The following is a 12,852-nucleotide window of genomic DNA, read 5'->3' as shown; positions in this document are numbered from 1 at the left end:
GGGGGGAGGGGTATGGGAAACTTTCGAGATAGCATTTGAAATGTAAATAAAGAAAATAATAAAAAAAATTTAAAAAAGAGCTTAAGATTGAAATGTAAATTTATAAGGTTTTTATAACTCAGAAATATTATTTTTTGTAAAAATGAAAGAACTAAAATTACTTTTAGCCATTTTGATGCTTGAACATGTAATATGTTTACTAGTTAGTCAGAGGGAGCAGATTTTCCCCTGGTGTAGAAACCCCTGGAGAAAACCATTCTTGTTAAACTCTAAAAGCACATTTCATTAAATACAAACGACACCAGATGAGGGAAACAGCCAGGTGACAGAAAAGGCGTTTGATGAATGGGGGTGTGTTTAAAATGTTTTATCTGTACCGAAGCTCCAGATTCATTGTACTTTGTGGCGTTCAACAATTAATGTGGCAGATGGCCTCAAACAGCCTTGGAATTCTAATCATTTGTTAATCTGGCGTCAGAGGCTTGGCAGTGGCTGTGGAAGGTTGAGGTGTCAGCCTGTCGACCAGCTGTTTACACTTTGTTTCTAGAGCGAACCCGAAATAGCCAAGATTGTAAGTGTAGTTCTCCAGTCTTGGGGGGGGGGAGAGCATCTTGGGTGGAACCTTCAATATGAAAACATAGCTTGGAGAGACAGAGATGTAGGGCTGTGTGTAGTAGAGAGGACTCTCTGGCCATTCCGTCTGTGCTCAAAGCTACTGACCTGAGGAGGAGTTTCTATGTCTGTTCTTTTTTCTGTAATATAAAGCAATATGTTGAATGCTAAATTTGATGTGTGATACTTTCCCACTTCGATTGTTTATTTTATTTAGTTTTTGAGACCAGGGACTCACTTTATACAACTATACAGGGCACTACTACTCTATAGTTGTATAGCTCTGGCTAGCCTGGAATTCACTATGTAGATCACACTGATGATGTTCTCTTTCTCTGCCTTCTAAGTGCTGTGATTATACGTTGTCATATGCTATCACAAACCTGGTCTTTTCCATTTGTTTTAAATGTAAAAAATGACATAATCTAATAAAACTTGAAAGAATGTACAATGAATATATTTACCACTAAGTAATTTCAAATTACAAAAATCAGCATCTTTCTATATACAAGTGATAAACTCTCTGATGAAGGAAGCAGGGAAAAGCTCATTCACCATCACTTAAAAATACCCAGGGATAAAGTTAACCTAAAAGAAGTTAAAGATCTTTACAATGAAAACTTTGAAACAGTGAAGAAGGAAACTGAGCAAGATGCTAGAATATGAAAAAGCATTCCATGCTGAGATCGATAGAATTAGTATTGTAAGAATGGTCAAATTACAGAGACCTAAGATTCACTGTAATCTCCATCAAAATTCCAATTACATTCTTCACAGAGCTAGAAAAACCAATTTTTGAACTCATATGGAAGCAAAATGTTTATGCCTATAGACTGGTGCTGCTGTCAGCTGCTATGGCAACTGTAGAGGCTCATAACAGATCAAAATGATGAGGCTAAGTGATCATTGACTATTCAGCTGGAAGAAAGCATCTGCATGTTTTCTCCTATGCTCAAGGAACATTGTGGAGTAGGGGCAGGAAGAATTTAAGAGCTGGAAGAAGTGATGGAGTATTGAGGAAAGTTATCCTCTAAGCATGACATGGCTACTGCATGCTTGAGTCACAGCAGCTATGATCACCTGCTGAAGATTAGACCCACCCAAATGTTGCCATGGAAGTGGGAGGGATCCTGAGGCTTCAGCATTCTCTACAAATCTGTATGAAGTTAATGACTACAGGAGGAAAGAGAACCATTTTCTTCAGAGATGTAGCCACTAGAAAGATGCCCATGCTACTGTAAATAACCCTACACCCATATTCCTGTAGACGATGTCATAAAAGTCACTGGGTACACGTAACCCAGAGAAAACCTCTAACACCAAGCAACTAACCAACCAACTAACCAACCAAACAGCTAGTCAACCAACCAACCAACCAACCAACCAACCAACCAACCAACCAAAAAAAAAAAAAATCCCTAAGGACATGAAAGCAGAATGGGGACTAATTTGGAAGAGGATCAGTGAAAATGGGAGGGGGACAAAAGAGGGTGATAGGAAGTGTGAGTGATAAACAGTACATTGCATCCATATATGAAAATATCTGATTGTAGCTCATTGTTATGTAATTATGCATAACATAGAAGAGCAAAGAAGACTAAGCAATACAAAACACTGTTGGACGTTTCATAATTCCTGTTGTCAAATTACACTAAAGAGCTGTAGTAACAAAATAATCAAGTTCCTGGCACAAAAAACAGATATGTAACTAACACAGTAGAAAATAGAACCCAGAAATAAACCCAGACAGCTGTAGCCACCTCATTTTTTTTTTTTTTACAAACTTGTCAAAAATCATATATTGGAAAAGAAACAAGCTCTTCAACAAATGATGCTGAGAACAGTAAATATCAGGACACCGAGTGGTGAAACTAGAGACCTTTGCAAACATCAGCTCCAAATGGCTCACAGACCTTAACAGGTCCTAACAGAGCTTGAAACCTTGAAACTTCCAGTGAAAAATCCAGGCAATGTAATTCAAGATACTGATATGGGAGGGAATACAACTACACAGGGCAGATCTGAGAACTGGCAAATATGATTACATGAAGTCAAGCAGCTTCTGCAAAAGAAACAGTCTTCATGGTAAATATAGTCTATTCCAGCCATTCATCAGCTAGAAGATCAATGTCTAGAATACACATAGAGCTACAAAATTAAACACCAGCGCTCCCTACAAATCACCCAATTTGAGAAATGGGCTAATAAAATGAACTGACAGTTCTCAAAAGAAGAAATAAGAGCGGGCAATAAGCATTTGAAAATGTGTTCAATACTCTTAGCCATCAGGGAAAGTAAACTATAACTACTTTGAGACTGCATTTCATCTCTAGGAAACAAACAAAAGTGCTGCTGAAGATGTAGGGAAAGGAGACCCTTAGACATTGCTGGTAGAAGTGTAAGCTGCTACAGCTACTGCAGAAGTCAGTATGGCATTTCTTCCAAAACCCAAAACAGAACTACCATGGGACCCAGTTGAATCTTCTCTGGGTGTTTACCCAAAGGACTCCAAGTCCTCATGCAACAAAGACACTTGCACAACCATGATTTTTTTGCTGCTCTGTTCATAATAGCTAAGCTGTGGGACCAGCCTGAACATCTATTCACCCATGAGTAGATAAAGAATATATGGCTAATATACACAGTGGAGTTTATTCATCCATGACAAAGGAAAAATGAAATCATAGCCTTTTCAGGACCGTAGATGGACTAGGAGTTCGTGGTATGCAAAATAAGCTCTACAAACCAAACTCGTGTTTACTCAGATATGTGGAATCTAGATTTAAATGTGTGTGTGTGTGTGTGTGTGTGTGTGTGTGTGTGTGTGTAATGTGAGGGAGTATGACATGAAAATAGAAAGGGGATCAAAAAAACCCCAATATATCTTAAGGGAGGGGAAATGGGATAGTGGAATCACTCTAATATGAAAGCAAGGAAGACTATTTGTGGGGGGAGAAGTGGACCAGAGCAATGGAGTAAAGGGTAGTAGGGAAAAGGATGAATAAGAATAAAGTATGAACACATGAAAATGCAACAAAACACTTTGTGTGCTAACTTAAAATACTAATAAAGTTTGAAAAGAGGCGTGCTTTTGAAGAGTATGACATTTGTGTAAGTGACTCCGGTTGCTTGGTAATTGTGGATCTGCTCTTGGGTTGTTTGCATCATATCCCCAGGATATTTAGCAGTATCTAGGCACTTGCTGGGTTGCAAAAGCATTTTGTGGGTTAAGACCAGAGGTCCTGGCATTTGGGAATCAATGCCCAGGATTCGACCCCCAAATGAGCCAAGACTGATACAATTCCAAGTGGCAGTGGAGCTCTGACTGAGATATAAGGGTGTGTGTATGTGCATATATGAACTAAATGAAACTGAAGTTAAGATATGATGACATCTAATTTTTCAGTTACATGATGTCATGTTATTTGAACAACAAGAACAAAAAAACTCAGAGAAGAGTTTCCAGAGATGGGATTTAAAGAGGAAGAACCAAAGGTGAGAATGTTAGAGCATTACAGGCTATAAGGAGAAAGGGAAAATCTATGGGAAAACCTGATTGAGTTGTTGGTTACGTCTGGGTCCTTGGCAGAAATGATCTGTATGGTTGTTCCAATTGTCACATCCTCTGGCACCTCCACAAAATAAAAGCCAGGCTCAAACACAGGGGGCTCGTCCACATCCTCCACACTGATGTGCACTGTTGTTGTGTCCTGAAATGGGCCAAGGTTCAGAAAACGCATCTCTAGGTGAGGATTGGATCCTTCCACCTTCAGGGTGTAGCTTTTCTTGCTTTCAAAACTCAGAGGCTGAAAGGCAACAAGAAGAAAAATGGTCAGCCTGAAGCATACATGCCCTGAGTGAAAAGAACATCCAATACTGATCTGATGATTAGTAGAGAAACCCCAAATTCACCAAAAAAGTAGAAAAGAGAAAAAGGTAAAAACAGGGCCACTTTTTGTCTTGTTCTGAAGTTCTGGGTGATAACATCAGTTTGGTCATAGGTAAAAAAGGAAGGATGGTGTCCAGAAGGCTCAGTTTTAACTCCTTTGACTTTAACCAGTGTGGTCTGTAGAGAGAGAGTTTGGGGACCATCATTTTCATGATCAAATTGTTAGAAGGGAATTTGTTTCCCCAGAACCCTTCTGTCCCAAGCAGACAAGATGGCTGGTGGCCTTGTGTTTTGGCTTTCTCTTTTGGAAAGATGTTGGACAATTAGGATCAAGTTAGTGTTCTGTCCTAGGATGTCCGTGCAATTAGGCTTATGGTTTTGTTTTCTTCTTAAATTTCTTTCAAGGGGAACTATTTTGGGGAAGGAATGGGACTAGGGAGAGTGGAGGAGGGATGGAGAAGGAAGGAGGGGAGTGAATATGAGCAAATATAATGATATGCAATCTACAAAAATTATAGGGAAACCCATCACTTTGTATTCTGGGTTAAAAGAATGTAATAGACTTGTTTTCTTCTTGCTTTTCAAAGCAACACTTACTCTAAGGAAATATGTTAAGTGCCTCACTAAGATTCTTGACACACTATGCCACATCAACCTTTGTTTCTTTGGTGTACATAGATGGTCCCTTTTAAACTTCACTTTAAAATTCTGTTCAGCATAAAACTTCAAAGATTCAGAAAGCTCAGAAGACAGGGTCCCAGGGATTCATAGTGCCAGCTAAGATGCTGATCCAAACTTACAAATTCTTTGACCAGGATTCACGTACAAGAAATCAGTTTTGACCGAAGTGGATGCTCACAGCCAGCTATTGAATGGAACACAGGGTCCCCAATGGAGGAACTAGAGAAAGTACCCAAGGAACTGAAGGGGGCTGCAACCCTGTAGGTGGAACAACAATATGAACTAACCAGTACCCCCTGAGCTTGTGTCTCTAGCTGCATATGTAGCAGAAGGTGGCCTAAATCGGCCATCACTGGGAATAGAGGCCCCTTGGTCTTGCAAACTTTATATGACCCAGCACAAGGGAAGGCCTGGGCCAAGTAGTGGGAGTGGGTGGGTAGGGGAGCAGGGGCGGGGGGGGGTATAGGGAACTTTCAGGATAGCATTTGAAATGTAAATAAAGAAAATAAAGAAAATTAAAACAAAAAGAAATCAGTTTTGTCTATTATGATCCCATATTATAAAATATAAAATTGGGAGAGTAGAGAGATGGTTCAATGGTTAAGAGTGATTGCTGTTCTCTTAGAAGACCCATGTTCTGTTCACCACATCCATGTAGCGAGGGTAAGTTTTTATTACAAAACTTCTATATATTTTCTTTCTTCAGATTTAAGGTCAAAAGCAAGGACTCCTTTGGGTTTTCATTCCCCAGTGTGTACCAAGGTCAAACACCCAATATGTAGTAAAAAAAAAAAAAGTATTATTTCATTAAATAGTGCGACAAAATTTTATGTCTTAACATTTATATGATGGCATACTAGGATTTGGGGATGTGTGGCATCTAGGTTCATTTGTATCTTATACTTTGGGAATGCAGCTGCTTGGTGACTGAAGCTACATTACAATTGCTGTGTACTTAGCAAGTGTTGAGCTCTAGTTGTTAGTGCCCTGGCAAGTCGTATCCAGTCGACACTAGGGCTGGGTTTGATATTGCTACTACATGTACTGGAATTTATTGCTATCTAAAATGGCTTCTGAAAGATTCTGTCTGCAGAAGGGTACAGAAACAGCAGCAGGGAGTGACTCCGATACAGGTGAGCTAAACATGTGCCTCTAAGAGAGCTCGTCAGATAATTACAAACAAGGCAATGGATAACAGAAAGTTGGAAAATTTTAAGTGGTATATAAAGTAATGATAAGAATTATAAATTATGATTTATTAGAATAAAAAAGAATAGAATTTTTGTGTTTTGTGACCTGTCTCAGAGGAGAATGGACTGACTACAATTACTTATTTTCCACTGGCAGATGGAAGCTAAGTTGAAGACTAGAAAATGGCACACTATCATGCTACCACAGAACAAAGTACATTCTGAAAATTACATATTTCAAGAATTTAAGAGACTGAAAATCAATCATCCGATTACTTAAAAGCTAAAATGACACACAGTCCTGTGTAGCAATCACTGTGGCTGTATGAAGACCCGATTCTTTCAAATCAACTTTATTTCTCTTTTTGAAAAGTATGTGCTTTTCAGACAAATAATAGACCTAAGAGAAATAAATCAAAAGCAAAACTTTTGTTTCAATTTTATTTGACATTATTAATGACAAAGGAAGATGATGGGTCTGGGAGTTGTTCCAGACACACGGACTGAGCAGTCAGTAGCCTTTAAAATATTTATTATATGTTATTAGTCCATCTACCCAACGTATTGGCTTTGTTCTTAATTATATTTTCTGGCAGCTCATATGTTCAGAAAAGGAATAAAAACAGTCTAAGAAAAATTGATGTCTGTTTTTATTGAACGTGTATACAATTTGGATAGTGACATTGAGAGTCAAGGTTCTGGTTTGCAATGTCAATTTTTTTTCCAGATAAGGGAGGCAAGAAAAGATAGTTTTAGTTTACTCAAATTGTGGTACTAATAAATGTTTTTAAAAATGAATGCCTGTGATGATATTTAACTTATATAATAATAATTTAATATAAGTTAGTATTATTTTATTATTTAGAACATTTTTTTTTCAAATGAAATTAACCAATCAGCCTTTAGAAAAGCTCCATTTTATAATTGGCTAATTTTTTAATTTTTACTTTTGCATTTAAGAAACTATTTATTCAAAGTTCCACCTTCATGATCTCAAAAAAAAAAAAAAAAAAAGAAACTATTTATTCAAAACATCGGGCATTATCTCGTGATGGTTAGTGGTGTGTTATTGTTTAGTTAAAGATACTTTTAATTTTTTCCCATGTAATAATTGTTATTATTTTATCACCTATAAAGTTATTACATTATTAACTTTCAAAAATAATGAATTGTAATGTTTTAACTATGTAAGTGTGTTTGAGGATTTATAAGTCAATCTTAGCATTTTGTACTAGTTCAGCATCATTGTTTGCTGGCTCTGAGGATTTCTGGTTGGAGGAATTTAGCATAAATCTGTTTCTTTGCTGTGCTGTATTTTTTGCTGCTGTGGTCTTAACTTGGCTGGCTTTGGACCAGGTAGGAGGTTCTGAGGTTCAGTCATTTGGAAACCTATTGATTTGTGAGTGAAAAGGAAAAGGGTGATAACAGTTTAGTGATTACCCAGGGTTGCTGGGGTCCTCCTATCAGCCATGCAATGAGCTGATTGGGTAATGTTCCAGGCAGGAGGACAGTGTGAGGGCAAGGTCATCTATGTGACAGCTTGGATCAGGTCTCCGAGTAGACAGCAGCAGGGTGGGGCTAGGAGATCTTAGCACAGATGACATGAATGTGTCTGCTTCGGAAGTCTCTGGAGAGGTGGCAGGATAGAGTCACCAGTGGCCCTTGGGAAGAGCATAGCTCTTGAGAGGTACACAACTGCTTGGGAAGGATCCCAGGGCAGGTAGTGGACTGAGAAGTCTGACCATGGCACCAGGCATGAGCAAGTTTCCCTGCAGATGGCAGGGTGAGTTTGAGGCAAATCAATGTTTTATAAGTTAAGGTTTTAAATGAAAAATTCATTTATAAGTTATTAGATTCAATTTATTTGAGTGTGTTTGTGTGTGTGTGTGTGTTTGCATATGTGTTTACATGTATGTATGTGTGTGGGCCCAAATTTGACAACTTGTGTCTTTGTTCTCTTCTATATTTATTGATGTAAGGTCTCTCACTGAACCTGGATCCCTAGGACCCTGTTTGTTTGTTTGTTTTTTAATATATATATTAATATATATATATTTATATTTATATTAAATATATATTATTATATATATTTAAATCCCATGCTGGGATTTTTTAAAATTTATTAGATACTTTCTTTATTTACATTTTAAATATTATCCCCTTACCTGGTTTCCCCTCCAAAACCCCTCTTTCTGATCCCCGCTTTCCCTGCTTCTATGAGGGTGCTCACCAACCCACCCACCTACTCCCTCTTTCCTGCCTTCGAATTCTCCTACGCTGGGGCATAGAGCCTTCACAGGACCAATGCCCTCTCCTCCCATTGATCTCCGACAAGGCCATCCTCTGCTACATATGTGGCTGGAGCCATGGGTCACTACATGTGTACTCTTTGGCTGGTGGTTTAGTCCCTGGGAGCTCTGGGGGGTCTGGTTGGTTGATACTATTGTACCTCCTATGGGGTTGCAAACCACTTCAGCTCCTTCAGTCCCTTCTCTAACTCCTCAATTGGGGACCCCCGTGCTCAGTTCAATGGTTGACTGCAAGCACCCACCTCTGTATTTGTCAGTCTTTGGTAGAGCCTCTCAGGAGATAGCTATATCAGGCTCCTGTCAGCAAGCACTTGGCATCCACAATAGTGTCTGGGTTTGGTAACTATATATGGGAGGGATCCCCAGTGGGGCAGTCTCTGGATGGCCTTCCCTTCAGTCTCTGCTCCACATTTTGTCTTTGTATCTCCTCCCCCTTCTTAGAAGGACCGAAGTATCCACACTTTGGTCTTCCTTCTTCTTGAGCTTCATGTAGTCTGTGAATTGTATTTTGGGTATTCCAAGTTTTTGGGCTAACATATAGTTATCAATGAGTGCATAGCATGCGTGTTCTTTTGTGATTGTTACCTCACTTAAGATATTTTCTAGTTCCATCCATTTACGTAAGGATTTCATGAAGTCATTGTTTTTAATAGCTAAGTAGTACTCCATTGTGTAAATGTACCAAATTTTCTGTATCCACTCCTCTGTTGAAGGACATTTGGGTTCTTTCCAGAGCTCTGGCTATTATAAATAAGGCTACTATGAACATAGTGGAGCATGTATCCTTATTACATGTTGGAGCATCTCTGGGTATCTGCCCAGGAGTGGTATAGCTGGGTCCTAAGGTAGTACTATGTCCAATTTCCTGAGGAACCGCCAAACTGGTACCAGAGTGGTTGTACCAGCTTGCAATCCCACCAGCAGTGGAGGAGTGTTCTTCTTTTTTCACATCCTTGCCAGTATCTGCTGTCACCTGAGTTTTTGATCTTAGCCATTCTGACTGGTGTGAGGTAGAATCTCAGGGTTGTTTCCATTTGCATTTCACTGATGAGTAAGAATGTTGAACATTTCTTTAGGTGGTTCTCAGCCATTCGGTATTCCTCATTTGAGAATTCTTTGTTTAGCTCTGTAGCCCATTTTAAAATATGGTTATTTGTTTTTGTTTTTGTTTTTTTTTTTTGAGTCTAACTTCTTGAGTTCTTTGTATATATTGAATATTCGCCCTCTATCGGATGTAGGGTTGGTGAAGATCTTTTTCCCATCTGTTGGTTGCTGTTTTATCCTATTGACAGTGTCCTTTGCCTCACAGAATCTTTGTGATTTTTATAAGGTCCCATTTGTCAATTCTTGATATTAGAGTGTGAGCCATTCGAGTTCTATTTAGTAAAATTTCCCCTGTGCCCATGTGTTCCAGGCTCTTCCTCACTTTCTCTTCTGTTAGTTTCAGTGTATCTGGTTTTATGAGGAGGTCCTTGATCCACTTGGATTCCAGCTTTGTAGAAGGAGATAAAAATAGATCGATTTGCATTCTTCTACATGCTGACCTACAGTTGAACCAGCACCATTTATTGAAAATGCTGTCTTTTCTCAACTTGATGGTTTTAGCTCCTTTGTCAAAGATCAAGTGACCATAGATGTATGGGTTCATTTTTGGATTTCAATTCTGTTCTATTGATCTATCTGCCTGTCTCTGTTACCAATACCATGCAGTTTTTATCACTATCGCTCTGTAATACAGCTTGAGATCAGACAGATGGTAGGATCGCTCACTTTTCAAGTGGGATCTGGGGAGCTCTGCTCTTCATGCTTTATCCACTGACCCACCTCCTTAGGTCATAAATTCTGTCTTTTAAAACTGTTAATCACGGTTAGGAGTTGGCTTAGTCACTAAAGTACTCATCACACGAGCATGAGGACCTGAGTTGGATCCCAAGCATCTGTGTAAAAGCCAGGCATCAGTGCATGTCTACAATGTCAGGGCTATGGAGACAACAAGGGTGATTCCTAAGGCATGTTAATCAGCCTCTTTCCTTCACATGCATCTGACAAATGTACTATGCACAAACATATGCACACACAAACATACATATGTTGTACACACACGCACACACACACACACACAAATTAAAATAGGAAATATTTACCTTTCATTTACTGAATTTATCCATATGTGCTTTAGGGAATATGGAACCTTATGATGGAACCAAGAAGTTTTCGTTTGCACTCTTTCACATTTTATTTGCATTTAAGGGTCTTCAATAAGTGATTAAAAAGTGCTATGTGTTATTTATTTATTCATAATAATAATATGATAGCTTACTTTGCTATTTATTGGAAACTGATGTAAAGATGTGGAATTCAAGTATTGATTGAGTCATTAACAACATTAGAGCATCAAGCTATTACAGTTTTTAAGTGACTAAATTGAAGTGGCTCATTTATAATATATTTTTAATAATCCTTTTTATAAAATGATGCCACAGCCAAGATTTTGCATGTAAAGTCCAAGCATTGAGAGGTGTTTTAAAGCATAATTAGAAAGAATTATTTTTAAATATATGTTTGTGTGTATGCACATGCATGCGCATGTAAGTATAATGTGTCTGAATTAGGGTGTGCCTATGCCACGTTGCAATTTGGAGGTGAGGAGGAAAGCTTTGGGGAGCTGATTCTCTCCTAGCAATGTTGATTCGAGGTCGTCAGGTTTTTTGCTGAAAGGACTTTTACCTGCTGAGACATCTCATCGCTCTAGGAAAGAGATCTTATCAGTGGATTTGAAATAAGATATATCCTAGTATACAACCACCCTTCTCAACAATTTTACACACAAAGTGCCTTTAAGAAGATCTGAAAAAAAGAAACTGGATTACCTTCTTCACAGTTATGATGCCAACTTGGAAGTTTTGGTCTGTATTAATATCAAAAGCATCTGCACCATCTCCATCCACAATGGTATACTTCATCTCTGCATTGATTCCTTCATCCAAGTCCTTGGCAAACACTCTGCCCACAGTAGAGCTAATTGGAGCGGATTCTAGCACACTCATCTGATAATGTTCTGTGAAGAAAAGCAGAAACATGCATTCTTTCTTTCAAATTTCTTTTATTATTTATTTATTTATTTATTTTTGAGACAGGGTTTCTCTGTGTAATCCTGGCTGTCCTGGAACTTACTCTAGACCAGGATGGCCTCAAACTCAGAAATCCTACTGCCTCTGCCTCCCAAGTGCTGGGATTAAAGGTGTGCGCCACCACGCCCAGCCCAGAAACATGCATTCTTGATAATCTGCTGCAAAACCATGCCTGTTATCATATTTTATCAGGCATTCCATGCAGAACGTTGGTCGTGGTTTAAAACTTAAGTTAAAGCTTAAATTTTACAGTTTAAGTTTTCAGTCCAGAGTGTCAAAATATCTTTACTCTGACCCTAAGAATAAGACAGGTAAAAAGACAAGATGGAGCTCTTCCTTCCGAGTAGTGAGAAGCACCTTGCCTCCTCATCTTTACTATTCTGTATGAATGGGAATATTTTTCTGAATGTCATGTTTTCCCTGGGAAGCATATGATCACAAAGAACATATTTCTTCTGTCAAATCTCAAATGCTCTAATTTCCCTTCTTGTTCTGGTCTGTGTGCTGAAGTCCCATGTCTGTCCAGTGGTCCTGAGTGTATAGAGATCAGTGTTTTCCCTGTTCCTGGACAAGTGTTCAACCTGGAACTGGGTCTGCCATTTTGACATCTCCAGTTTTCTCCCATCAGGCACTCACTTTCCTAAGTCATACCACCATTCCTGAGCTTTGTTCTACTGTCTTGGTTGTGCATCTCCACCTTCCTTAAGGACATTCAACCTGATTGTTTCCTTTTTCACTTACTATTCAAATCTGAATTTGTCATGCTACTGCCTGCCACTAGTTTCTTTATGCATCCTCTGCTCTGTCAGGAGTTCTCTCTGCCACCCAGATTAAAATATGTCATCTTTGACCCCCTATGCCCTCAGCCGTGGTTCTTCTAGCCAGGAGATTAATAGTCAGGAGTCCATGTTCTCTTCCTCCTCCTCCTCGTCTTCCTCCTCCTCCTCCTCCTTCTTTTCCTTCTCCTCCTCCTCCTCCTCCACTTCCTCCTCCTCCTCTTCCTCTTCTGCTTCTTCTCTTCCTCTCTCTCTTCCTCTCTC

The 12,852-nt window shown here is 39.0% G+C and overlaps 1 protein-coding gene across 1 annotated transcript in view; it reads right to left on the bottom strand.

The window, feature by feature from the left end:
• Cdh20 (cadherin 20) overlaps window positions 1-12,852 on the bottom strand; it is a 220,421-nt gene that overhangs the window by 36,429 nt on the left and 171,140 nt on the right. The window contains exons 6-7 of the mRNA XM_021197692.1: window positions 11,552-11,739; window positions 4,165-4,418 (exon numbers count right to left, since the gene is read on the bottom strand). Of these exons, the coding sequence (XP_021053351.1) occupies window positions 4,165-4,418; window positions 11,552-11,739 (442 nt within the window). The remainder of the gene's footprint in view (window positions 1-4,164; window positions 4,419-11,551; window positions 11,740-12,852) is intronic.

This window comes from Mus pahari, chromosome 5 (genome assembly GCF_900095145.1).
Source record: "Mus pahari chromosome 5, PAHARI_EIJ_v1.1, whole genome shotgun sequence".
Lineage (NCBI taxonomy): Eukaryota > Metazoa > Chordata > Mammalia > Rodentia > Muridae > Mus > Mus pahari.
The sequence above is the reverse complement of the archived record's forward strand: the minus strand, read 5'-3'. Positions and strand labels throughout refer to the sequence as shown.